The sequence below is a fragment of the Agelaius tricolor genome, unplaced genomic scaffold (genome assembly GCF_023055355.1).
Source record: "Agelaius tricolor isolate 1412-34295 unplaced genomic scaffold, bAgeTri1.0.p SCAF_2, whole genome shotgun sequence".
In the NCBI taxonomy this organism is placed as follows: domain Eukaryota; kingdom Metazoa; phylum Chordata; class Aves; order Passeriformes; family Icteridae; genus Agelaius; species Agelaius tricolor.
In genome coordinates, this window is record NW_027269262.1 from 63,585,488 (window position 1) to 63,611,280 (window position 25,793).

The following is a 25,793-nucleotide window of genomic DNA, read 5'->3' on the forward strand; positions in this document are numbered from 1 at the left end:
TCACAGCTGAAACACATATGAGCAGAAACATCAGTAAGGGCTCTACTCTACCACTTCTCCATTCAGTAGGCAATAATTTCAGATTACATGCCATTAGCATCCTGATTCTAGAAGAAAACTGTGTAGCTTTTTTAAATATACAAGCAGCCATGAACAACACAAACCCCTGAAATTTGCTTCCTTTGGAAGCCATCTTGGAAAGTTAATTTAACCTCTATAGTTCAGATCAACACTTAAAAATGTGATAGAAATTATGCTGGTGACCCCTTTTACCAAAGGGGACTTTCTACCCTCACAAGGGAAACAACCTAGTAATACTCCCTTTCTCATCATGGCAGGTAAACAGCAGCTTCTTCTACTTTGACTGACCTCCAGAAATTCAACCTAGTAATTTCCTGAATTTTTCTTCTGACTATATCCCCTGAAGGGCAGGTCATTCTTCCACCCTCTCCAGTTCATGCAAAGGAACCTCTTTTTCCTCTCTGCAGCTAGGCCCATATTTGATCCTTTCCCTGACTATACCTTAGGATAACAACTTCTATCCTACAGGGGACTAGAAAAAACGTGTAACTGTATGCATGCAAAATTCTAACACTGAATTTTGAAAGCATTTGAGAAACGCAGATATTAGTATTTTATCCAGGATGATCTTTTGGTCAACCTTCTAATTTCAGGTTTAAAGTCACCACTGCTAAAAATCAAGGTCCTTTTCCAGGTCCTAATTAATGAAAGCATGCAAACAGCAAACCAAAATACCCATCTCCCCAGTCCATCATAAAAACTGCTAACCAACAGCAGTAGCAGGTTGACAGTGAGCTAACTTCAAACTTAACAAACACTTTTACATTGAAAATTAGGAAGAGAACAGTCTCCTGAAATTCAGTTCACCAAAACCAAAAGCAGCCATCAACACCACCTCTGGAACCAACAGTCATTACAGGCTGAATTATTTCACAAGCTATAGATCCCTCTCGTGAATTGTTTGAATTGGCATTGGTTAACAAGTGACTTGACTGACAACCTTACAGGTAGCAAGAAAACATCCTACTTCAGTATCAACAAAATTGAAATTAGACTTACTCTGAGTTCAGAATAATCCACAGACACTCCCTGTGTGTGAAATTTCCTTGCTTCCCCACCACATACTTGCAGTTGCTCATCCAGTTGAGAATGTCCCACACAAGTTGCATGATGTACTTGTGAATCTGGAATTACACACATTTTTGAAATTAACATTTCTCTTTATCTGTAATACAGTATCAGTGAAGTATCCTGTACCTGGAAAAGACTAGCCTTCTGCAATAACAGAGACAGAATTGTTATCCATTTTTTTTACAGAGAAATGCTTGACTTCTATTTTTCTAGTGGTGCTCCATAAAAACTAGGAACTCAGACATGAAAAAAAGCACTAGAGAAAAAAGGCAGGGTAAAAGTAAGAAAAAATATTAATGCTGCCACTACAGCACTGAACAGTAAACCTGAAGCTGAAAAAAACAGTCTAAAAAAGTAGTATTTTAGGTTAGGAAACACATCTACACATCTTACATTTCAAACAGTAAGACATAATTCTTCTATTCCACAGGGTTCTCCAGGTCCACACTGGTGTTTTAAGTACAGCAGTACAGTTAGGCTGCTTATTTCTGGGAAACACCTGTACAATTCAGTATCATTTGAAAAACAAACTATAGAATCAAAAAAAAAAAACAGCCACTGTAAAAGACCATGGCTGTAGCCAACATAACTACAGGAGTAACATCATTATGCAAGGAACACTGTGTGTTGATTTGAGAGAGACACAAAAGAAGTAACAGAATGACATTCAAGAATGCTAAAACCTAATAAATAGTGTAACCCTCCTCAAGAACAAAAAGGAGCTAAATTAGCTGTTTGACCTTTCACTTACCACTTGAACCTGCATCTTCAGCAGTTCTGGCTATTTGGCAATCTGGCATTTCACTCTCCTCTCTTAGGTCTGAACATTCAGGAAACATGACACTCTTTTCTCCAGCAGGGGATTTAGCCACAAGGGCCACTCTCTCACTTTCATTTTCTGTCACATTTTTCTGTTGTCCTTGAAGTACATTTTCATGTTCTTCCATAGGACTGTCCTGGGAGGATACAAACTGAACATTCTCCCTCTTTACTGAGATACTTGAAGAGTCTTCCTTCATTTTGCATTTTCTTTTTGACTTATCTACAAAGAAATACCAAAGAAAGTAATCCAAAACATTCCCAAAGCAGTTCTTTCTTCAAAACACAGCAGCAGTATCTTGCAAGGAAAATAACCACAGGAGCTTCAGTACCATCTCCCTACATGTGTCTAGAGAACAGGTTGCAAGTTAATGAGATCAGTTCTCTATTAGATATATTATAAGCAGGATAGGGAAAAACAATTTCATGTAACTGAAAACTAGCTGAATATTCAAAACAGACACAGACAATGTTTTGAACTTCAAGTTATAAGTGCTATTAAATGTCAGTTGGGACATCAAGGCCAGGCTCTTACAATGTCATGCAGCCAGTGCATTCAATTTCAGAACCATACTGAATAAATGACCTCAGGATTTACCCCACAATTTGAAGCAACATAATGAAAAATTCAATGCCTCTGTCATGAAGAACCAAGCATCACAGGAACCTGCTTTTAGGCCACAGGAACAGAGAAGGTAGCAGTGACTTTAGCACCTTCTCCGAGAAAGTCTGAATGAAATGCAACTTGCCATTAGAGCAGGAGGTACTGGTGTCCACAGGTGGGCATCTTCCATTTCTCATTACGCTTTGGGTTTTCTCTCTTACACCCGCAGAGCAAAAAATTGGGTCTTGTGTGGCTTGTTACAAAGCATGAGACAAGTCTCTAAAATCCTGAGTGTACCATCAAAAAACGTACCTCTTTCCTTACGAGATTCTTTAATTTTTTGGCAGCGTTGCTCAAAACCTTCATCCATTTCATTCCTCACTATGGAATATGCAGTATCACTCAAAGTACAAGCTTTGTGCCTCAGGAGATGATCTGAAATTTTACAGCCAGAACTGAGCATTTTCTACCAGTCAATGAAACTCTTTATTTTGGTTAATTAGAATGATTTTTTATTTTTATATTTGCAGGTTCTGAAAAGTTATCACAGACTTTCAGCATAAAACCAGAGAAGTTATTATTTAAGAAAAAGTACTTGTTACCAACGAACACATCTATCACTATTCCATACCCAAACAATATATCTAATACTAAAACATTTACAACCTGGCAAGAAATGCTCTCTGGGGTTGTTTAAAATTGTCTAACGGTGTTCTTTAAAATTATCTGATACTATATCCATTGTGGCATTACTAAATTTCCACAGACAAAATCTATCAATTTATACATCTGAAATTTTTTCAAATTAGGGATAAAAAATACACCCATACCTGCAGGCCCTTTATTTGGTTTGTACTCTAAAGCATTGCTACAGATTAGATCTATGTCCTTTAGAAAATCTCTTGCAGTTAAGTATTGGTGCATGTCAATCTTGGAGAGAACTGTCAAGAGGTCCATGGGCTGTTTAATGGTGTCCTTGTTATTGGGTGCCTACAAATTAAATATGTATGCTCAGAGATTTAAGCTACAAAAATTAATGACTTTCATGAAGTCAAATAAAGGACTTCATAAAAGACCCAAATATTTCTAACACCCTCAAAGATGCAGAAAATAACCAGCTTCTTGAAAATGGAAAAGGTATTTCAGGTGTCTTTGAAGAGACAGACCAGGAGAGAGGGAAAAAAGAAGCAGGGTGGTCAGAAGCATATGTGGAGCAGAGAGGGGAACTGGCAGGATGCATTTCACTTCCTTTCAGAAAATCTCAGCAGAGAAATCTTTCTCAGTAATGTCACCCTGGATTCTCTTTGTTGTTGGCAGCAAGAAAAAAATGGCAGAATTTGCACCTTTGAAGCATCTGTCCTATGCATCTACTCTAGAATGAGATAACTGGACTCAGAAATGTCAATTTCTTTACTCAGAGCTTAAAAGGAGCCTAATGACTGCTTTGGATGATCTATATGTTTATAGGTTATTCATACCTTGGAAACTACAAGGAAAGAAAAAGACAAGTGAGTGGATGCTTAGGGGAATGGGACTTTGCTGAAATGCACAGCTATCTTAAAACTGCAACTGACTTTGAAGTACATGCCTCTGGCAGAGACTTATTCAATAAATTCAATGGGAAGTGTATGGGAGCAAGAAAAAACATGCAGCCCTTATGGCTGATTATGTACTGAGAAAAGCCCCAGATGAAACTGGAATAGTATCTGAAAATTTATTTGACAAACTGCTGCTTCTACTCCTGTTCTCTCAGAAACTATTTAATCAAAGAGCTTTAGACTTTATTAAAGCAACCCTTGAGGTACTTTTTATAAATATAAAGTGATCCCTCTACTTTTTAGTGCTGTAACATACCTATGTATCCAAACTTTTCCTTGGGCAAATTGTGTTGGCATTTGGTGTAACTGGCACTTGGACTAGACCATCCTTGTAGATCCCCTCTAACTGAAATATTCTAAAGTTTTAAAGACCTTTTAGAAAGAATATAGGGCTTTCAATGAATACTCAAATAATAAACATTTGAGAGTCTCAAGGAGTCAAGCAAAAGCAAAATTCACTTCTTTCTTCTTGGAAAATCAGAATAGTACGGTCCTAACATGAAAGATAAACCTTCCTAGAAAGAGCACAAGAACACCAAGAAACATAAACACAGAGGAATTATGAATACACACTGTTATAATGGTATTATAAGTCAATACTAACCTCCTCTGAAACAATGGGCTTTGTAAATACTTTGAAACGTTTGTCAATGACAAGTCTTTGAGCAACATCTCTTAAGTAAATCCTGAGTTCACGCAACGTATCCTCTTCCTGCTCTTCCAACTGTCTTATTTCTTCCTCTGTCAGCTTTCGAGGTTTAGGTGGTGGTGCTACAGGCAGCACCTCTAAAGGCTGGCAAGCTTAATTGAATCAGAAAGTTGTAGTTAATTGATGGTACTCATATATAAGCACATGAAAAATGATTGATAGGAAATTATCACCCAAGCAAATACTTTATTAACTGTTAATCTAGAGTTAGCAAAGTTTTGTATGTAGAACATCCTCCTCACTTGTGTTGGTTTTTAATGCAGGAGGTTGAGCAGCTTGCTTCATAACTAAGTCCTCAAAAAAACGTCTTCTCTCAGCACAGGTCGGACGCGGGATTCTGAAAACTTCTTCATATTCATTATTAAACAATGCTTTTATCTAAGGCATGAAGAGAAAATACACTTCAGTTATACAAGGCCATGCAAACTTCTTATATTCTGTTCCAAAAAAATGAGTACCTCTCTGAATTAAACTGAATACTTATCTGGACAAGACCATAAATTAACAGTGATCTTTGTGGCCTTAAAAGACTAGGTTTTTTACAGCATGGCAATTTAAAGTGCCTTCTGTAAGGATCACATTCTAGATTTTAAGCTACCTGAAGAAACTGAATGATAAACAACTGAGAAAGGGGTGACTGGGGATTCACCATCCCAAAGGCTGCTTATTTTCCATTTATGTGTCTTGCTGTCCTTTGGCTTGAATCTTTATGGCAAGCTACAGAGGGAAAATGGCAAGGCTCAGAGGACAAGTGCTGGCTTTTTGGTAAGGTGTTTGGGCTTTCTCTGATTTTATTTTTAATTAATTTAAATGAAGTGTCTCAATTTGAATACTTCCAAGTTGTATTCCATTCTTCTATTTCTACTACCAAAAGTTACGGAAGGGGATTTCAATCCTTATTTTAGAAGCACTTATTAACAGTATGAAAACTTCTGTTACTGAAACAAAATAATCCAAGCAACACATTCACATTTTGAACACCTTCCTTTAATGGGCAGTCTCACATGTCTACAAGGCTGAGCATGTCTTCTTGAGGAATTTTGTTAAAGAATACACCTAAAAATTGATTTCCAAGTTGCTTAAACAGAAACTGAAACTTAGCTTTCTAATATGTTGATTTCTCACCTAGATGAAGGAAGTAATTATTTTTTTTAATAACTTACATTTGAAATTACATTCCATCAATAACAGTGTGACCTCTGTATTTTTTCAGCAAAAATACATCTGACTTTTCAGTAAAAATGTTTTCAGAAAAACAGTCTTTCTTTCCTAGCTACTTTTCAAGCACCACACTCTTCACTAAGGACACAGCTAACCAACTTGAAGCCACCAAAACCATTGTTGGAAGCAAGTCCATACATTTGTCTAATAATCTTGAGTATGTGAGAAGGGAGAAAAAGCTGGATCAAAGTCAATTTTTACTCAGAAAATACTAGGCAAATGCTTTCAGCACTGTTTTGTCTAAGCAAGTTTTAAGGGACTGGGTTTGAATGCTTGAGTAACAACTACAAATTTGCCTAAGGGTGGCATATAACTCTAATGCTTCAGGGAGTTATAAATTAACAAGAAATTGAGTAACAAAGGAAGAAAAGTATTGACTGAAATACCTCTTCTGGGAGATCTCTCAGTTGTACATTAGATGTTGCAAGGAATAAAACTGGAGTAAACCTTGGGATGTTCTGCAGTAGTGTTGTAAAAACAGATCTCAGTGTAGTTCCAATAGTGTCCCACCATGAAGGGATTTGTGGGACATATATGATACTGGGTGCTGATCTCTGAGCTTCTCGCATCAACTAGTAAAATGAAAGTTTTTTGGATAAAAAAGCTCCATCACGTACAACAGACTACTAAATAACGACATATCAGTCAAGCTACCTTATAAATAAGAAGTATAAACACAAGACGTGAAGACAAATTGATAAATGACTCCTTAATAATCAGGTAAAATTTGCACTTTGACTCCAATATGGACATTTTTATGCAGACAGAAACAGACCTGAATCTCAGGCTGATTTCAAAACTACTTATGTATAGAATAACTCAGAAGAGCCTAAGAACTCAGCCAATGTAGTGATGTGCCTGAAAAAAACCCCAAAGCTAACCCTTTGGCAAGATGTACTTGCCTGGAGAAATCACTACGCAACTGCAGCTACACCATTTTCAGTTCAGAAGGGACACACACCCAATTCAGACTGGAGCACAGGCTGAACAAACAAAGGCCTATGTGAAAAGGTGAGGGCTAACACAGCACAAGATGCCTGGCTATAATTCATAACTTCAAGCATATTTTATAAGAGGTGACCAGTCCTTAGACTGTCTGAAGAGCTAAATCACTCACTGCCTCTCATTACCAAAGGTGGGCTTTGGAAAAACACAAACCACTGCCTACAGATGGCACCTCAATCACAGAAGACAACATGCATTGACTGCATGAGGGAAGTGGAACAGTCCTTTCACACAACAAACTCCTCCATGCACCATTTCAGATTAACAATCTGAAAAAGACTTGGTCCTTCTATGTCACAAATAAGTATCCAGTCACATAATGTGTCTGTCCTAACTTGTACAGCTCTGAAATGCTGCTACTAGACATAAAAATATTTTAATACAGCGATGCCACAAAACAAAGTGGATTTACTGTCCAAAAGTAAAAAAGCAAAACAGCACTAAATGCTTAGATTTCCTTTTCCTAGTTAATGAAAACTCCACACCAAACAAATCTAAGTATTCCACGAATTTTAACACTTTTGCTGCATATGTAAAAAAACCTCAAACAAACAAAAAAATTATTTGCCTCAAAACCTTGGCTGTGCTACAGACATAATTAAAAAAGAGGTTACAGATTGTGCGTTGACATGCTATCGATGCAGAGCCATCTACTGGTAGCACAGACTCTTAAGAAGCAACAAAAACAACTTTCTAAATCCCACATGAGACCAGCAGGATTTCTTGCCACAGAGAAGGGTTTATTAGCAGCAATTCCCATCTTCCTGAGCTGCTAGTAATATTCTCCCTGTTACATTTCAAATGGATAACATGGCTATGTAAAAAATCCTTATGTGGTGTCATTCCAGTAGAAAAGTGGATTTTCAGACAAAAGTAAACAAAACAGCACATTTAAATCAGGCCACTTATATTGACAATGACTTTTGCTTACTTCACTAGTTTATACACTACTCCTATGAGACTAACAAGAAAAAAAGCTACCTGTACACATGTTTCATCTGGTAATGTGCTAGCAAACAAAGTTGGTGTATCTAGTGTATAAATTGGAAACTTTTCCAGGGAATGCATTACTGCAGCTGCCAAATCAGAAGCTTGCCCAGATCCTGGCTCTTCAATTAGTAAGAAGCGTGGCCTGTAAGACGTTGGTTGGTCACGAGGATTTCTACAGCAATAAGTAGAAAACAAGTTTAAAAATGAGTGATGAATAGGAAAACAGACAATAAAGTTTTTTCCTATACACCTTGTTTGGAAATACTCTCCCGGTTCCACAAAATAATAAGCTGGTCCATGAACAGGAAAACTATCAAGGCCTACTTTCTCACAAACTGGTACTCTGCCTCTGCTAGAAATCCTGTCATTCCCCAGCACATCTGCTACTCTTTTGGCTGAGTTAAGTGATAGCTCTTAAATCCCAGAGTGAGACTGTCCAGCCAAATACCCACACAACAGTTCAGTTTGATGGGTCAGGGCAAAGTACTCAGAACAGGAGTAACCAGCTGAACCTTCACACTTATGTCGGGCAAATACTGATCGCCCCACACACACTCTCAGCTCCTTCATCTAGCATCCCTCACACCAAACAGCTTACACACTCAGCTGTCTTAAAAACAGAGACACAACAGGGACAAGCATACCTGCTGAAAGCGAGGAATTCTGCCTTCTTGTGATCACACGTTTTATGAGTCTGCTTCTCTTCAGAGATTGATGGTGATTCCTCATCACTATCAATCACGTAATTTCCTAAAATAGGATTTAAAGAGAAGAGAGGGTTGTTTCCTGCATATTCCATCTCTGTCTTGCATTAATACACCTTCAAAATCAGTGCTGGAAAACACTTCTCTTGTATTTCATCATTTGAATGCTATTTCCTGAAGAGTTCATTCTACCACAAATCAAAGGAGAATGCACAAGTCTCTACAAAGCTGTCCTATGTCCCATGATTTGCATCAGGTATTATCTCTCTGTTGACAAAAACTTGTGAGTTTTTCTCCTTGTTTAGGAACAACTTATGTAGCTCCCAGACACTTGAAAACCATTTCTCCTGCCTTAAGCATTTATTTGAAAAGAGGTGCTAATAATTTAAAGCTTAGATTCCTCTCTGCAGGCAGTAAATGTGATGTTAGCTCCTGTCAGAAACAGGGTCCTCCAGCAGAGAATGTGTAGCTCTTGACTGCTTTTGCATGTCACTCACAGGTCCCACCCAGCATTGGGCACACACAAATTATAAAATTGTGCTGCTAGTACAGCTGAGTACATTTGTGTACATTGATTGCACAGATCACAAGCTTTTGCTCTGGCAGATTTTAAAACAAGTGGATGTAGATGTTCTACCTTGCTGTTGGTCCTTCTTTAGTGCAAGCTCAGCATGGGGAAATACTCTCTGCAAGGTTTGTAAAATCCTTTCCAGTGTGTCTTCTAACAGTGGCTTTGAAATAGCTGATAGTGCTTGCCCAGGGGAAGGCACAGCCCTCCGTGAAGCTGGAACAGTCTTCTGCATGGCCATGGAAAAATCATTTGCTTTTATTTTAATTGAATCCATGTTTATCTGCAGTCTCTGTCTGCTTTCGTATAGCTGAGGATAGCGATGCCGCAAAGCACAGAGACCAGTTTCAGCACATAAAGCTTTAATATCAGCACCACAGTATCCTAATAAACAAAACAGGAATCAAATGTTATGTCAATCTCAGACAAAACAGAATTCAAGGCCAGTACTTCTAAAGGGCAACACTGAAAGACTTTGTATGCAGCCAAAAATTACCAGGCTAAGAGACAATTTAAAGAGTTACTGCACCGCAGAAAAGTTCTGTTACATGCCTCACAGCCTAATATCCTGCACTTAGGCAGAAGCCTGCTCCTCAAAACTTTGTTCCTGGGAAAGATGTCACAAACCCATTCAATGTTCTGAGAGACAAAAAGAAAATTGAAAGGAGTGTCTAAATTTGTTCCCATGCCAAGTGCCTCCTCGCTGCCTCTCTCTGCCACAAGGTACAAGAGCTCTCGGTACAAGAGCTGCCTGCTACAAGCTCAGGTTCCCTAGGACTCAGGTCACATGTGGCAACCCACAGTTTTCAAGCTCACCAACACATTCTTCAGCCAGCTCTTCAAGTAAGTGGTCCGATGGCTTCGGCTTCCAGTCTCGTGTGTGAATTTTGAAAATTTCTTTTCTTGCCTGGAAACAGGTGCATTTCAGTTTGCCCTAAGTTTTCCTCTAAAAGAGCAATGACAGCACAAACCCACAAAATCCCTTATACCAATACAAATGCTTTTCTTATCTGCTAAACCTTTTAGTATTTTAAAGGTCAATTATTAATACACTGTCTGCTTCTTCAAGCAGGAAATTTAATAATTCCGAACTTGTTACATTAAACTCTTGCTGGGGGCTGCAGTAAAGTAAAAGGCATTTACATGTACCATAAAAGTGAGTTTTCCCAAGTGTGAGACCTAACGATTCTGAAGAAAAAATCATTGTAAAATCCTTATCTGCAAACAGAGGTATTTTCATCAAAGAAAATTCTCTCAAATTAAGTAAAATTTCATGAAACTTTTAGCACACAGATTAATTATGGCAGTTTTTTAGAACTCTATCACAGTAGAGAATCATGTATTAGATCTTTTTAATGGCACTTCATCTCCTCTTCCTGAGAGCAGATGAAAACTGGAGAAAAATATTTGTGCATTTCACTAGCTTTCAATCCAATAAGCCTATTTGTCCTTTTTCCAAGAAGTGATAAGAAATATCAGAGATAGCCAGTGAGAAAATACAAAAAGAGGTCTCCAGTTTTGCATGCTATTTCCCATCTTTCAATATTTTTATTTTACCCATTTTTATATTGCTTAACTATTGCCATTGAACTAGAAGCTTCCCAAGCCCTGCACCTGTGCAGTATCCTTCACATGTTTGTCCAAGTCCCTGTCAATAACTGCCAGGAAGAGCACAACATATTTAATTTGCTTTAACATCAGCCTTGATCAAAGTTTTTGCTACCAAGGAGGCATTCTCTCACCCTTTCTTTTAATTTCGAGATGCTAGAGGGGTAGTTTAAAACGAATTAATATACCCATTCTTTCTTAAACATTTCAGTTACTATCAGCATCCCATTTTCTTCACCAGTCACAGAGAAACCAAAACTAAGTAGAGAATCAACTACTTGTTGAAATCACCCTAATCATATATATTCAGCGCCAGGTCTGCCCTGTACACTACAATGCAATTTCTCCAATATCCCTTTTTGTCTCCTATAGCTTTGTTCAAACTACAGATGGAGACTTGCACTGCTGCCCAATGCTGCCTTATTACAGGGATTTTTTATGAAGATGGACTTTGCCACAGAAGCACAAGGTTGATTTGAAGTTCTGACCTCTTTGTTTGGCAAACTGAAGCGGAATTCTCGTTCAAAGCGCCCTGGTCTCCGCAAAGCAGGATCTATAGAATCCAGTCTGTTGGTGGCTCCTATCACCACAATCTCTCCTCTGCTGGCTAAGCCATCCATAAGTGCCAGAAGTGTCCCCACAATAGAGCTAACAGAAAAATATGGTTTTCATTCACCAGCTTAGTAAATTTTCTTCAGTTACACATAACCTTGTCCAATGATCACTCAAAAAGGACAAGTTTTTACTGATGAGATGCTGTTTAGCAAAAGACTCATTTTAAGTCATAGTAAAATACAGGGAAGGTAACACAGACTTTTTGCTGATATCAAGCTCAGCAAACTGTTTTCAATTACTGTTTAAAAATCTCTGAGATTCATTTGCATGGAATTACTAATTTTCAGGAGAAATTAATGTGTCACTTGAAGTTAAATAAGTTGCCATCTTTTTTTCACAAAGATCAAGCAGCTTCTATGTAGATACAAAACATATCCTACCTATGAATTTGGTCTTGTTTATTGGACCGTACAGGAGCCAGAGCATCAATCTCATCAAAGAAAATAATTGAAGGTCGCATCTGGTAGGCCTACAATGAAAACACAGGAATATTGAGATCAGGAAAACAGCCCTATTTGAAAGAGAAAATGCATGAAAAACATCATGGTTGGAAAGGCAACTAAATTATTCAGACTCTGTTAACTGAGCTAACAGAGTAAAGTGGCATGAGTAACAGAAGACAGCAGCCTATATCAACTCAAGGAGACTGGGTGACAAGAAACAAACCACACCAGTAGTTTTTACATCCACCTGGCAACCACAAGAACAGAGACAGGACTTAGTTAAGTTACAGGCTCTGGAAGCACCCTCTGTAATCAGTTTAAATGACCCTGCTTTCAGCCTGCATCTCTTTCCCTCTGATCTTAAGCCACCACCTCTTACTTCTTGAAACATTTTTGTGACTTTTTGGGAGGTTGTTGCATTTGTTGTTTTGGGGAAGAGGGGGATGTAGTGGTGGTGCTTTGCAGGATTTTCGTATTTCCTTTACTAACCTTTCCCAATACATCTGAAGATTTCAACCCCTAAAACTTCACTGAAAAAGGAAACAGTCGCAATCCCATTTCAGTGAAAGGAGCTGACAAAACATGTAGATCATAGAAATTTATTTCCACCTCAGACAGAACACATGCCAAATTTCAACCTTACCTCCTCAAACAATGTACGAAGCTGTCGTTCAGATTCTCCTATCCATTTACTCAGGCACTCAGCACCTTTTCTCATAAAAAAAGTCACTCTCATGTCACCTTGACTGCATTCATTAGCAAGTGCACGAGCAAGCAGTGTCTTTCCTGTCCCTGGTGGACCATAGAATAGACAGCCTCTGCAATTAAAAAATAAAATTTTAAAAAAGTCTCATAAGAAAAAAACATCATGGAAAAGGACCTATTACAAACCCCCTCCTTAAAACACACAACTCTGCTCTCCTAAACAAAACACCTCATGGAGAAGATAGCAGTAATAGCTGAAATATAAAAAAAGTCAAAAATGTTCCTGCGCAATTCTCCAAGGCAGCAAAAAAATCAGTAAAGAGGATAATGAGAAAATACAAAACTTTGATAAAAGCTTGCAGCATCCTAAAAGGGTACTCTCAAAACTTCTTGCCCCAAAACTTGGCAATCCAGCAGGGGTGGCTGGAACCAAACAAGACCAAACTTCCAATGCAGAATCTGAGACTAGGCTAACTTAGGAATCATCAGTTCATTTTTCAATGATGCACTCCATTTTTTTTTCAAATAAGTCAAGGCTTTACAGTAAAACATTTGATTCCCCTTAAAAAGCTTTGAGTTACTGGAATTGGCTTCCCTTTGCTGGTGATAAAGGAAAAAGTTTAAAGCTGGAAGGATATTCTGCATTTCTGCATTTACATCAACTAGAAAAGCACTGCTGCTTCAAAAAAGAATTTCAATTAATGAAGAAGCAAAGCACAAAAATATTTTTCTTTCTATTTTGAAATACTTTTAAAGTTACTGAAGGCAAAGAATTTTAGGTCCTAGTTCAATATGCCGTGACTGAGTTTTGTTGACCAAGAATATATAAAGCTAACAATTCAAACACTGGTCTTTTTTTGTAACACAGAAGCCACTTAGCTCCGTAAAAAGAGGACAGATTCTTATTTTAGCTCAAGTACAACAAACACTACAAGTTTCTAGTTGCATATCCAGTCAGTTGCAAAAGTGATACTTGAGAACTTGAAAAAAAAAGAGTTGGTGGCAGAGACAAGTGGACTTTCACTAAACAAACCTTTGACTTCGAGTAGAAAGTACTTCCTGCTTACAAACAAATGAAGTCTACTTCCATTTAGAGCTATAAAGAAAAAATCCCCAATTCTGCCTTTGAAAGGCAAGACACTTTGAAAGGATGGCATCACCATGCAGTAAATCTTTGGGCCAACATATATATTGGATTCTACCAATTTTTTTTTAATTACGTTTTACTACTGTTGAAAAAAAATCAACTGCTGAGAATTTAGAAGCATGAAACGAATTGATGCCCCAGTTGAATTCTCCTGAAAATAGGTAAATTAGAACTTGAGAGTTTTAAACAGTGTCTGTTACCTTGGAGGTTCAATTTTCAATCTCTCAAAGATTTCGGGATAAAGCAATGGAAAAATGACCATCTCTTTTAAAGATGAAATGTGGTCAGAAAGACCACCCACGCCATCAAACTGCACCTGAAGATGAAGTCAACAGAACACATTTTATATGATAAAGAAAGCTGCAGCCTTGATAAGGTTCCATGAGAAGCTGGATTGCTTGAGAGAAAACTCAAGGGAGTTATAGATGGCCCATTACTGGAAGCTTTCATAAATACTGCAAATGTCTCACTGCCTCAATGAATCAAAAATACTTACTGAACCATCTATTTGCATTTGCTCCATGTCAGCCAGACTTCCTCCAGTTTTCATGGTATCCTTGTCAACTCCACTTGAGGCACACTTCTGAAAGCTGACCAGAAGAGATCTGATTTGAATTGAGGAAAAAAAGGTGCTTTCTAACTTACAATGCAGATAGAATATTTTTTTATTTTCTAATGACAGCAAGTGAATGCAGAAGGCCTTATAAATCAGCATGAACTTCCTAAATAGGTAAATACTCATTCCAGTGTTTTGCATTTAATGGCTATGAGTAGATAAAGGAAAATGGTCACTCCGGACATTAAACTGAGGTAATTATTTTAACAGTACCACTTATGAATATCCAAGCCAGTTAACACAGCACATATAGGAATTCAAGCTTAGAACAATTATTCCATATGTGGAGACCATGGACTGACCTCGATTATTATGATGGAAGAATTCCTCCCCTTTCCAAACACACTGACATCTTTCAAATAGTTTTAACTTTTACCTTCAAAAAGTTACAGCCCAGGAGAACACTTATTGCAGTGGGTGTTAACATTATAAAGGCTGCCCACAACTCCTGGGCTTTCCTGAGGACTTTGGAATGTGTGTGCCAGAAGATACACATCTGAAAGATGTCAGGCTGAAAACTCATCTGTTAGACTGTTATTAAATTAATATTCCTAGAATATTTGTTAAGTAACAAAATCTATTTCCCCTATTTTCTCTTATAGTGGTTTTTGCTTTGAAAAAACAACAGCAAAACACAGCAGCAATGAAGTTTCATATCAAGAAAATACATCAAAGTGTTTATCTCTACATTTCCTCCCATTCCCACCTGGAAATCAAATTTCTTATTAAAAGTCAATCCTAAAAATCCAGTTTAAGAGACTCCAATTACAGTTGTCAATACCAACAGGTATGACAATTTTGAAAAGGTACAAGAGGAAGATGGCAACACTTCATAGTTAGGCATATGCAAAGTCCCCCCAGGTGCAATCCTCCCTCCCCTATTCGCTAACTTCATTAACCTCCTTAAATTTCTCTTCTTCTTCTGTATTTCAAAATCCTCATCATCATCAGAAGAGGAAAAGGAATCACTGCTGAGGACTCCATATCTCTGTCTGCAAACATTCAAACAAGTAAAATATTAAAATGCACTCAAAGTAATACCAGAATTTAAGTGAATAATATCTCAGAGTTTACTTTGAAATAGACAAATTTTTCAGATCATTGGAAATTTTATCTGATTTCAAAGTACATTATGCCATTTTCCTTGTGACAGCAATATTTGATTTTTCTTAGGAAGGTAAAATGTATCACTAGTGTGCAAAGAAATTTTTAATCAAGTTACTCCTTTTATCTCAGACACACAAATAGAGTTTCACTTAGCATTATGTAGTCACTCTGTGAAACATCAACATTTTAAACTTATTTAAAAACTTGACTTCAAAACCCCTTCCTTCCATAATTGTCGGCTTTCAATGATACTAAACAAAGTGTTCCAAAGGGAAGGCACTCTCTGTGCTCTGTTTGAATGATCTGACACCCCTTTGTCATTACTACTGCAATTCATAAATTGGATTTTCGTTTAATATTTTTCTGGTTTAAGGATAGTTTCATACAGAAACATGAACTGATTCCAAAGAGACATCAGAATCAGTGTTTGACTGATTTAAAAATAATCCATTAAAACTTCCATGCAGGCTCTCCCTCTAACTAAATTGTCTTTGGTTTTAAGAAAATAACTTTCATCTCTCAAGATTAAATAGTCTAAGGTTTTCAGAGGGAGATTCTGCTTCATTTACACAACAAATTTCAAATACACAATCTCAGCCACAACCCTCATCATCACCTTATCAATGACCATAAATACTGCATTTTCAAATAAGATCTAATGTCTAGTAAAAAGACAGATCTTTTTACTGCCACTGTCAGTGTTTGCTTTCTTTATGCTGTTAGACTACCACAGTAATAATAATTATCTTATTTGCCACCAGTCCAAAACCCCTTGAAAGCATTATTGAGTCACGTGACAGCACTATTGAGACAGAAAAACTATCACCTTTTGTTCCCTTTGCATGAATCTCTCTCTGAAACAGATGAAGATTGGACTGAAGAATCTGTGTCACATTTTCTAGGTGCTGTTGAAAGCAAAGAATTTAGAATAATGTCACAATCAAGTTTAAGATAAAGCAGGATAGTCAAAGAGGCAGAAAACATGATGTGTATCACCCATCTCTAAGTTCAGGGGAAGTTTCAAGGCAGGCAGGGGTTAATCAATGCACAATAGAAGTGAAAAAACACACACCTGATTTTTAATGAGAACTTGAGTAAGAATATAAAGTCTCTTTAATTACTATTCTTTCAAGGCTAGATAGGTCATCTTTTTTACTGGAAAACAATAAAGATCCCAAAAAGTAAAAATGAATAGCATGTACACAGGATACAGACATTTTAGAAAAGGTATTGGCAGAATGAAGGTAAGAAATTTAAAGTTGAGTGTGTGCATGTATTTCCATTTAAAAAATCTTGCTTCCATGCAAGAAATTAGCTCTTCAGAAAAACTGTGCCTAAAACCTACTTTCCAATGTATCTTGATAGCACTCAACAAAACAAAGCTTTTTTCTTCTTGCTTCACTTCCTTATGATGAAATTACTGCACACAACATTAAACTCTTTAAGTACTGTTGCAAATAATGATATATTCAAAATGCCCTACACTACAGGTACTCCCTCCTGTCCACAGCCTTTTATCATGCACTTGTTTTGGAAAAACACTGAGACTTTTTTTGTCTGAATACCTATGAACTCTTTACCAGTACAGCCCTAGAATCTGTGGCTATGGCTTGTAATGTCAAGAGCAACACAGATTTTTTAATAGATGAAAAAATGTCAGTAATTCAGCCCCTCTCAATTGCTTAAGAAAAAGCTTTTGGCTAGGGTATAGTCAAGGAAATTTAGAATAGAAGTAGCTTACAATGCTACCTGGATTGTCAGTTGTTTCTTTACCAGTTGTTTCCATATGTAGACTTTCCTAATTAAAAGAAACAGGAAAAATTACACAAACATGCAGAAAACCTGTGAGCATATCTGATGCCTTTATAGTATCAATTTCAAGGCACTCCATACGTGCAAAAGATTAAATTAACACACAGCAAGAGGGAATAGGAACATCACTCAGGAACCCAGGATTAATAACAAGGATTTCTACTCTAAAATAGGGTTTAGTAGATGTGAAACTTAAACACTTGGCCAGACACAAAATTGGCTGTATCAATAAGTCACAGGTTAATTATCCAAGAGTGTGGTAAAACTCAGGACAAAGCAATTCTTAGCAGAAAAAAAATATATACTGTCATTTGAGAGATGATTTAGAAAGTACTATGGTAAACTCTGGTTGAAACAAACTGCAAAGGAATTCATACCTGACCAAAACTAACTATGAAATCAGGCTGTGGATATATTTACAAAACAAAGTTCCTGGCATTCAAGCAGACAGTGGACTACTTTGATTTTACAGAGCAAAACCAAGACAAGGAAATAATATTGATCAGTGTCTATAATTTTAACACGAGTTCTGCTTGGGACAGGGGACGACTTCAGCTTGCAGGCAAGAACAAACTGGCACAAGAACAAATACAGATAAAGCAGGTACCAGGAAATTCACTTTTTAGTAAGATTTGAATGAAACCCCAAGCCCTGAGACAGCTATTTGTAAAAAGCTGGGGGTTTTATTTATCCATTCAAAATTATAAGGCAATTCAGCAAGCATAGTATATTATATGTTTCAGCATATCACTACTCTTTCTTGTCTTCTGAAAAACGTATTTCCTCCACCTTAGAACATAGCTGTGGCATGACTGTAATAGTAAGATGTTAAATTATAATTAGAGAAGATAAATAAAATATTAGTTTTGATTACACTAAGCATTGGAAAAAGTTTTTGGCTAAATTAAAATTAAAGTGAGCAATTCCTTTACATGAAATGCCATTCATATAGAAAAATAGTAAACTATTTTGGTATCTGCTTTTGTGTAGTGGAACACCCACAGTCTCCCTTTCTTTGCTGTCTAGGTGTCTTTTCCACATCACCCCTTTTTTTTGCAAGATTGCCTCTGCAGTACTAAGATACAGAGTTGACATGTAAGAGCAAAGACAGGTGAGCACAAAAAAAACTCCACTGAAAACAACACAAGTAGTTAGCACGATATTTTAATATAGTCTGCACAAAGCAAGAGTCATCAACACTTCACCAAGTTTTTCAACACTACTTAAAAAATAGCTAAAATGTTCAGTTTTTTATAGAGAGCATTTGCAAACATAAATTGTTTTCAGTTAATTTTCCCCTCTTGCTGAACACAGTACAAAAAGAATATAATTTAGTAGGAAAAAAAGAATTCTGAAGATCATACGAAGATAACAAAAAGAAATTATGGCAGTTTTTCACAGCACTTAAGTTGCTCAGCATGATAGCATTAAGTGAATTTTAGTTCACAGCCATCCTCAGACAACAGGTTGCTTAGTCTTCTTTTACTGGAATTAAGGTCTCAAGCTGATTTTCCATGAATATACACACTAGAAAAAATAATATGTCCCTGCTGATATACTTTGAAAACCTTTCAGAAAACAATGTCAATTTGGGCTTCAATTTGGGCAAAGAGAATTAAGTCACAGACACACAAGCAGAAATGTAGGACTGCTTCACTTTGCCTGTATCCAACTTTCTGCCATTTCTTAACAAAACACTATTTGCAAGCATGAAAGAAAAGTTAATTAAACATGAAGCCAATTCTGGTGCCAAGAAGATAAATTTAGAGGGCAAGGTAACATCTACTGAAAGTCTAGGCATGAAGTGGTCATTTCAGTTCACAAGAAACCAGCCCACATATAAAAGATGCTCTGGTGCGAAGATCTCTATAATACTGGCAATCCCAAAAGGAAGGCACTGGTGGCCAATTTAACCATTGACTGTGTCCAAAATCTTTACACATAAAGCACCTGACAAATACATCCTCCTGTGTGTGCACAGTCTGTGAATAGTAAACCTTAAGAGAAGCCACAAGCAGGAGACACTACCTGACCAAGTGCAGTGGAACGTTTATGGAATGTTTGTCAGGTTGCTTGGCAGTGCCCCCCCCAAAGTTCCAAGCTTGATCATGCCCAACCCCCAAGTCCCTGGTGGGATTTTACCGTGGCTGGCACCTGATGCCCAACACTTGGCAATCACAGAATCATAGAAGGGCCTGGGTAAGAAGGGACCTTTAGTGACCGTCTAGTTCAACACCCCTGCCAAGGACAGGGACACCTCCCACTAGGCCAGGTTGCTCCCAGCCCCATTCAGCCTGGCCTTAACACTTCCACACAGGTTCTCTGGACAACCTTGCCACCCTCACAATAAAGATTTACCATATACATAGTGGCACGTAGGGAGGTCTCAGCCCAACTGATGCATGCATTTACCACTTGCTGCCAGGAATAAAAACATCTTCTTCTGCCATCAAAAGAAAGTCCCTAGCCAATAGTATGCACAGCACAAAGGCTTGCTAGTAAGGCTCATTTTAGTAGCTCTGCATGATGAAAAAAACCCAGCTTACTTCATTCTAGGATTGCAAAACAAAAGAAACTGATTTATAGGGGTGTGAAACTTTGTCAAAGTCTACAGATTCAACAGACCTCTAAATCCTCTAATCCCAATTTTCTTCCTCCTTTAAGCACCCAGTATTACAGAAAATATAATGTAAAGATGTTTTGATAGAATTATATTCTATATATAATAGAATTGAACTTGGGTTGAAGCAAGGTGCCCACCAAGCCACCAAGCCCTGGGTGACAGGACAGAGAAAATAAGATGGGGAACAACTAGTAGCTTGAGATAAGGCCATTTACCAAAGCAAAGAAAGAAAAGCTGAAGTTTGTGCAGCTCAGCAGTAGCCAAAGCACAGGTGTGTTATCAGTACTTTCCAGCTACCAACAGAGCACAGCACTGCGAGGGCTGCTCTGGGAAAATGAACTCTATCTCAGCCAGACCCAATACAGATTACTTTCCATAAACACAAATGAATTTGCATTAATTCTGCTAGTCACTTTTAATTATTTATTGATTAGTTTCATATTAAATGTTCCATTATTTTTCAAAGGATTTTTTTCTTCTGTTCTGTGGTTTTCTTTTGGTAAAGCAGTCAACACATATGGAGTTAGCATGATGGATAACTACAAGTGATTTTTAAAAATAGGACTGATAATAATTTCTTTATTTAAGCTGTGATTTTAAGGAGATAAAGGAAAAAAAAAGGTAATGCAGACAAACACACAAATATTGTGATAGGAAACAAAAAAAACAAAGTTAGGGAGGTTACATGTCAAACTGGGACAGTACAATATTAAAAAAAAATCCACATTTTATCTTTATTTGTTGTGTGGTTGAACTTATAAAATATGCAAGTATGAATTAAAAGAATTATTAAGTCACAGGTAAAAAATGAATTAAAAATTTAAATTAATGTCTGATGTATTCTAGAACTAGAACAGTCACATTTCTATATAGTATTTTCTGAGGCATGTTCAAGTAGGAAAGCAGCTGAAACCCACCAGTGCCACTGAAACAAGCTGCAATATTAAAATATTGAATTGTCCTAGCCTACAGTCATTAATATTAGTTAAAATATTGAATTCTGTTCTTCACAACTAGTGTTTGAAAATCTGGAATGATCCAGCAGCAATAAGAAATCATTATATATTTAATTCTGTATTTGCTTCTTTGTGATTTCACATTCAAAAAAAACTCATGCAAAAGAAAGGTCACATTGAGAGAACATCAGTGACTCATCCAGGAGATCAGAAACATCTGAGATTGCTTTTATAATGTTAATTCATCTCAGCTGTATGAATACATTTTCAGGTCATCTAATGAGAGGGATTTTTTCAGAAGATCCTCGTATCACTTAGATCTGGCAATAAGTGAACAATTTGTGTTGAAGAAGATGCTAAATGTGAGGTAGCCAATCCCTCATTTGCTGTAGAAGAGTAATTTGATATAGTGAATAAGATAACATTTGCAGAACAGTTGTCAGATTACTCAAACTCTGGAAGTTTGAGTACTGCCCAGAGACATTCAAACTTCTCTCTCTATATAAAATCCAAGACCATACTGGAATAATTTAAATAATAATTTTAAAAAATTGTCATTAATTCTATTTTCCTCATTTTCTACACTCTATTTTAAATCCTCCCAGCTTGGGTTGTGGAATCTTAAGATCTCATTGTTGTAATTTAACATTTCATAGACTTTAGATCATAGAGGAATTGCAGCTATCCACAGTCAGAAGTAAAGTTTTAGGATACCTGCTCTTCATCTAAACCAAACTGACTGAGAGAACTCATCCTTCTTTCCTTTTAGTACTCTTGGAACTTGATTCTAGAGGACTATAGGCAGTCTATAGTTATGAATTTCTATGAAATACCAGGTCCAAGGCATCCAAAGTCAGTGAATAATTCTGGCTAGACTACCTTTGTTTCCATCTAAAACATGGCATGAATGGATACACGAATGCACTTTATTTCATATTACATTTTATTGGGACTTTCTCGTTCCCTCATATGTTGAAACTGCTAAATCTCTAAATTCAAAGTTTGTATCTTTACCAGATAGATACATGTTCCAATTACCCAAACATACCCTGACAAATGTATCCACTAGATATTCAACAGTCCATGGAATTAGTGTATAAACAAGATATAAGAAATTACACATCCAATTGAGCAACTTCCCCTGATACTTGCTTTTTCTAATCATCTGGTCTACACAATATTATTGTCACATACACTTTTTGTTCCCTATAAATTTCACTTTTATTTCTATATTAAAATATGGGTTTAAATAAATTATTTTATAAATATTAGTTGAAAATCTGTGGCATGCCAGGCACCACCTGCATTTATAAATCCCTGGTTGGTGCTTTGGTCACCGTAAAATCCTTCCTTCCTTTTATTACTCAGTAGAATTCAATTCTTAAAATATTACTGCTGGAAAACTTCACTGTGATTTTTTAAATTTAAATAGCAAGAGAAATTTTTTTCCCATAGCAATATTGAACGAAATTAGAGATTGATTCTTGTCTTGCTTTCAGCAGGATCCAATCTCCAGCTCAGCATCTCACTTGCACAGACTTTACTCCCTATAGCATTCTAAATGTTCTAAATTTTAATTCAAATTTTCATTCTGTGTGCATTACCACCTGTGAGAAAAGGCACTTTCTTCATGCACTTCTTTTCATTTGTGTTAAGTCAAATCTCCTTAAATGTTCAGTTTAACATTCAGCTGGTTCCCAGCTTATAAAAGGGTACCCTATCATTTGGGCAGCTATGAATAAAGTCTTTATCCATCATTCTGATCCCTATTTTTACATACATCGGTGCATTGAGTATTCTAGCAAGAACTTTTCCCACCCATCCAGCAAACCAGAGCACCACTATGCAAAGGAGATGTTAGGCTGGGGCCATCTACTGGTTGAATTGTTGAGCTTTTGTTGACAAATTTGAAAAACTACTTTACACATGTAATTCTATTGCAGTTATAAAAACAACAGCATATATTAATATATTAATCACCTAAGTATGTGATGTTTCTTGTGCAATGGTTCTTTGCTTTTAAGATTTAATACTGTATGGAGTTAATATGGACCATTTATCAAAAGAAAAAATCATTTATTTGGCTTTCATAAACAAAATAAAAATGGGGGGAAAGGGGCCTCCTACTTCCCAATAACACCTAAAACAAAATAAAGAATAAGGTAACCAAAAAGAAATTGAAGAATAAAGTGTAAGATTTCATCATGAATTTGTATGTGTTGTTCTAAAATAGCTAACATGCTAAAATGTACAGTTTTTTGGGGATTAAAATAGATCTGTCAATTTTATGATGTACCTTAAAGATTCTTATTAAAAATAAATTCAAAGAAAAAAAAATAGCAAATTAAGAGAAGACCAAAGCCTTTTAAACTGGAAGTTCTAATAAATGAGCAACTACAAACCAAGAATAATCAAGATTGATTGAGTCTGGAGACCAAACTATATTTACATAATTATGCTGTTAAGTATGTATTTACTCATTTATTACATGATAATAGTGGTAGTTATTTGTGTTGTAATTTAGTCTTATTTCTTATTTTAACTGTCTTCAGGAGCAAGAGAGAGCATTTTACAGATTGTGCAAGTTTAGGTGAGACTCCTTGCACTTATTAAATTGCTATGCATATACATTAATGTATCCACAGAGACAAAAATATATACATACTAACTCCCTATGCTAATGCCTATACTTTTATAAATATATATTTATACATGTATATAGGTATGCAATACATGTACATTCATTTATATCTATATATACATATGCACACATGCATGCACACCTGTATATCACATGTAACTTGTGCCTTTTATACTCTCAGTTAAACAAAATCCTCTGTTGGCTCTTAGTTATACTGGGATTAAACACTATTCACATCTGCCCTAAGCAGATCCATCAGCAGGAGAGATTTCTAACAGGGGCTCTAAGCACCTTGTAATTTTATCAAGAAATGCAAAGTGCAATTTCATATGTATAAAAGGCAGATAAACAGTAAGACTTCCCAGCATAAAGAGGAAAGTGTAAACATGTTGCAGGTTTGGAGACCTACAGAAGCTAAATCTGGGAAGAAAAACATTGCCACCATCACAGACAGAACTGGTAGAAACACCTGCAAGAGAAAAAAAAAATGGTTTAGGAATTAAACTGAACAACTGTGGTTTTCCACCTCATTCATAAGAATAAAAACATGTTTTCTGCCACACTAGAGTATCTTTTCTCATGCTGCTGCAAGCTCACCCAGCACAAGAGTCACCTGACCCCAAAATACCTACAAGATAGGCATATTTTCTAAAGTACTTCAGGCTCCCTCTACTGTCAAGGGGAAGAGATCGGCCTGGAATAGTACCTGAAATCCATTTGTCCACATATTAGGGTCTCCTCAAGGACACTCAGGACACACAGGCTGGGTGTTGTGCTGGTTTTGGCTGGGCCAGAGTTAATTTTCTTCACAGTGGCTTGGTGAGGAGCTGTGTTTTGGATTTGTGTTGAACACAGAGATGATAACAAAGATGATTTTGCTAGTACTGAGCAGAGCTTACACCCAGCAAACTGGTCCTGCTGTTGTTTATCAGGTAATTTGATCCACCTTCCTGTCAGTTTTTACTACAAAACTTATAAAACGTCTACTCAATTAAACATTAATGCATAATAATCTCTTTTTTTATGTCCACCTGGTTTGTGACAAACACTAAGAATTTTCATTCCTGGCATTATCAGCATTAAGAAGTTGTCACGATCTCTTCCAAAGTGCAAACCTAAGTCTTGCACTCTATTAATACAGCTGTCCAAATAGAAGATTCTTTTAAGTTAAATTATGTGTCTTCTTGTCTCTTTGACCTCAACATATTAATGCCATAGCAAGATTGCTGTGGGTGCAATTTAGTGTGAGCACAGGAGTCAAAGGAGTTAAAGGCCCATCAGCTGATATCTCCTGCTCTCTGATACCGCCCTGCTCCTCTCCGGACTGAAATAAAGCTCAAATTAAAGCCTTTCACCAAACCTACCAGAACATCACTTTACCTTCCACCACATCTGAGAGGAAAACTGTTCTGCCCTTCAGCACTTGCCCTGAATTCAGCCCTTTGCAGACTACCTTCTTCCTCCCTGGGTTTTACATTTTAACACGTACAAACAGTTGCCTTCTCAGATAAACACCCTCCAACTAATACCGTCGCTCTCCACATACCATCCAGGGCTTCGTTGCCAAGTCGAAGCTCCCACTTTTCAGTTTTTCCAGGCTCTGATATGTCCCCCCTTCCTCCCTCCCTCCCTTCCACAGCCTCCTCTCTCCAGAGCCCACACGAAGACGCACTTAGCGAAGACCTTGGGATCACACATGCAAGAAAATACCCACGTTTCGCCTTTGGCTCTCCCATAAAGCGCGGGACACGGCAGCTCTGAGAGCCACCGCTCCACACAGGACAGCGCTCCACATGAGACAGGGCGGCTGTCAGAGCCTCCACACAGAACAGCGCTCCACATGGGACAGGGCAGCTGTCAGAACCAGCGCTCCACATGGGACAGGGCGGCTGTCAGAGCCAGCGCTCCACATGGGACACGGCAACTCTCAGAGCCCAGCTCCACACAGGACAGCGCTCCCTCAGCTCCCCCACTCCGCCACCAAAGGGCACTTGTGAATCAAAACAAGCGCGCTGCGACGACGGCCCGGGCCGTGAGGGGCGACCACGCTGATTGGTTGTGGCTCGGCGAACAGGGCGGGGCCAGGCCGAAAGGCTTTTCTGATTGGATGCAGAGCGGGGCGGTACGATCGCTCTGATTGGCTGTGACGC

At 37.4% G+C, this 25,793-nt stretch overlaps 1 protein-coding gene across 1 annotated transcript; it reads right to left on the minus strand.

The window, feature by feature from the left end:
• Positions 1-25,520, minus strand: LOC139587541 (ATPase family AAA domain-containing protein 2-like). The gene is made up of 21 exons (XM_071421976.1): positions 25,190-25,520; positions 24,053-24,112; positions 23,130-23,142; positions 15,395-15,496; positions 14,385-14,493; positions 14,089-14,204; positions 12,680-12,854; positions 11,974-12,062; positions 11,467-11,626; positions 10,187-10,277; positions 9,440-9,754; positions 8,743-8,884; positions 8,090-8,270; positions 6,490-6,675; positions 5,125-5,260; positions 4,778-4,974; positions 3,406-3,565; positions 2,888-3,010; positions 1,904-2,194; positions 1,081-1,205; positions 1-6 (listed from the first exon to the last, which is right to left on the minus strand). Exons 1-21 carry the CDS (start codon positions 25,518-25,520, stop codon positions 1-3), a joined length of 3,108 nt encoding a protein of 1,035 aa, XP_071278077.1.
• Between the last annotated feature and the right edge of the window lie 273 nt (positions 25,521-25,793).

What these genes read in the sequence shown, in the direction of transcription:
- LOC139587541 (XM_071421976.1), bottom strand. Translation starts at nt 25,520, where the DNA reads ATGTGGAGCGCTGGTTCTGACAGCTGCCCTGTCCCATGTGGAGCGCTG. An exon ending in GAATTCCTCGCTTTCAGCAG is followed by an intron (nt 8,271 to 8,742) that starts GTATGCTTGTCC and finishes TTATTGCTGTAG; the next exon opens with AAATCCTCGTGACCAACCAA. An exon ending in AGAATCTCGTAAGGAAAGAG is followed by an intron (nt 2,195 to 2,887) that starts GTACGTTTTTTG and finishes ATTTCTTTGTAG; the next exon opens with ATAAGTCAAAAAGAAAATGC.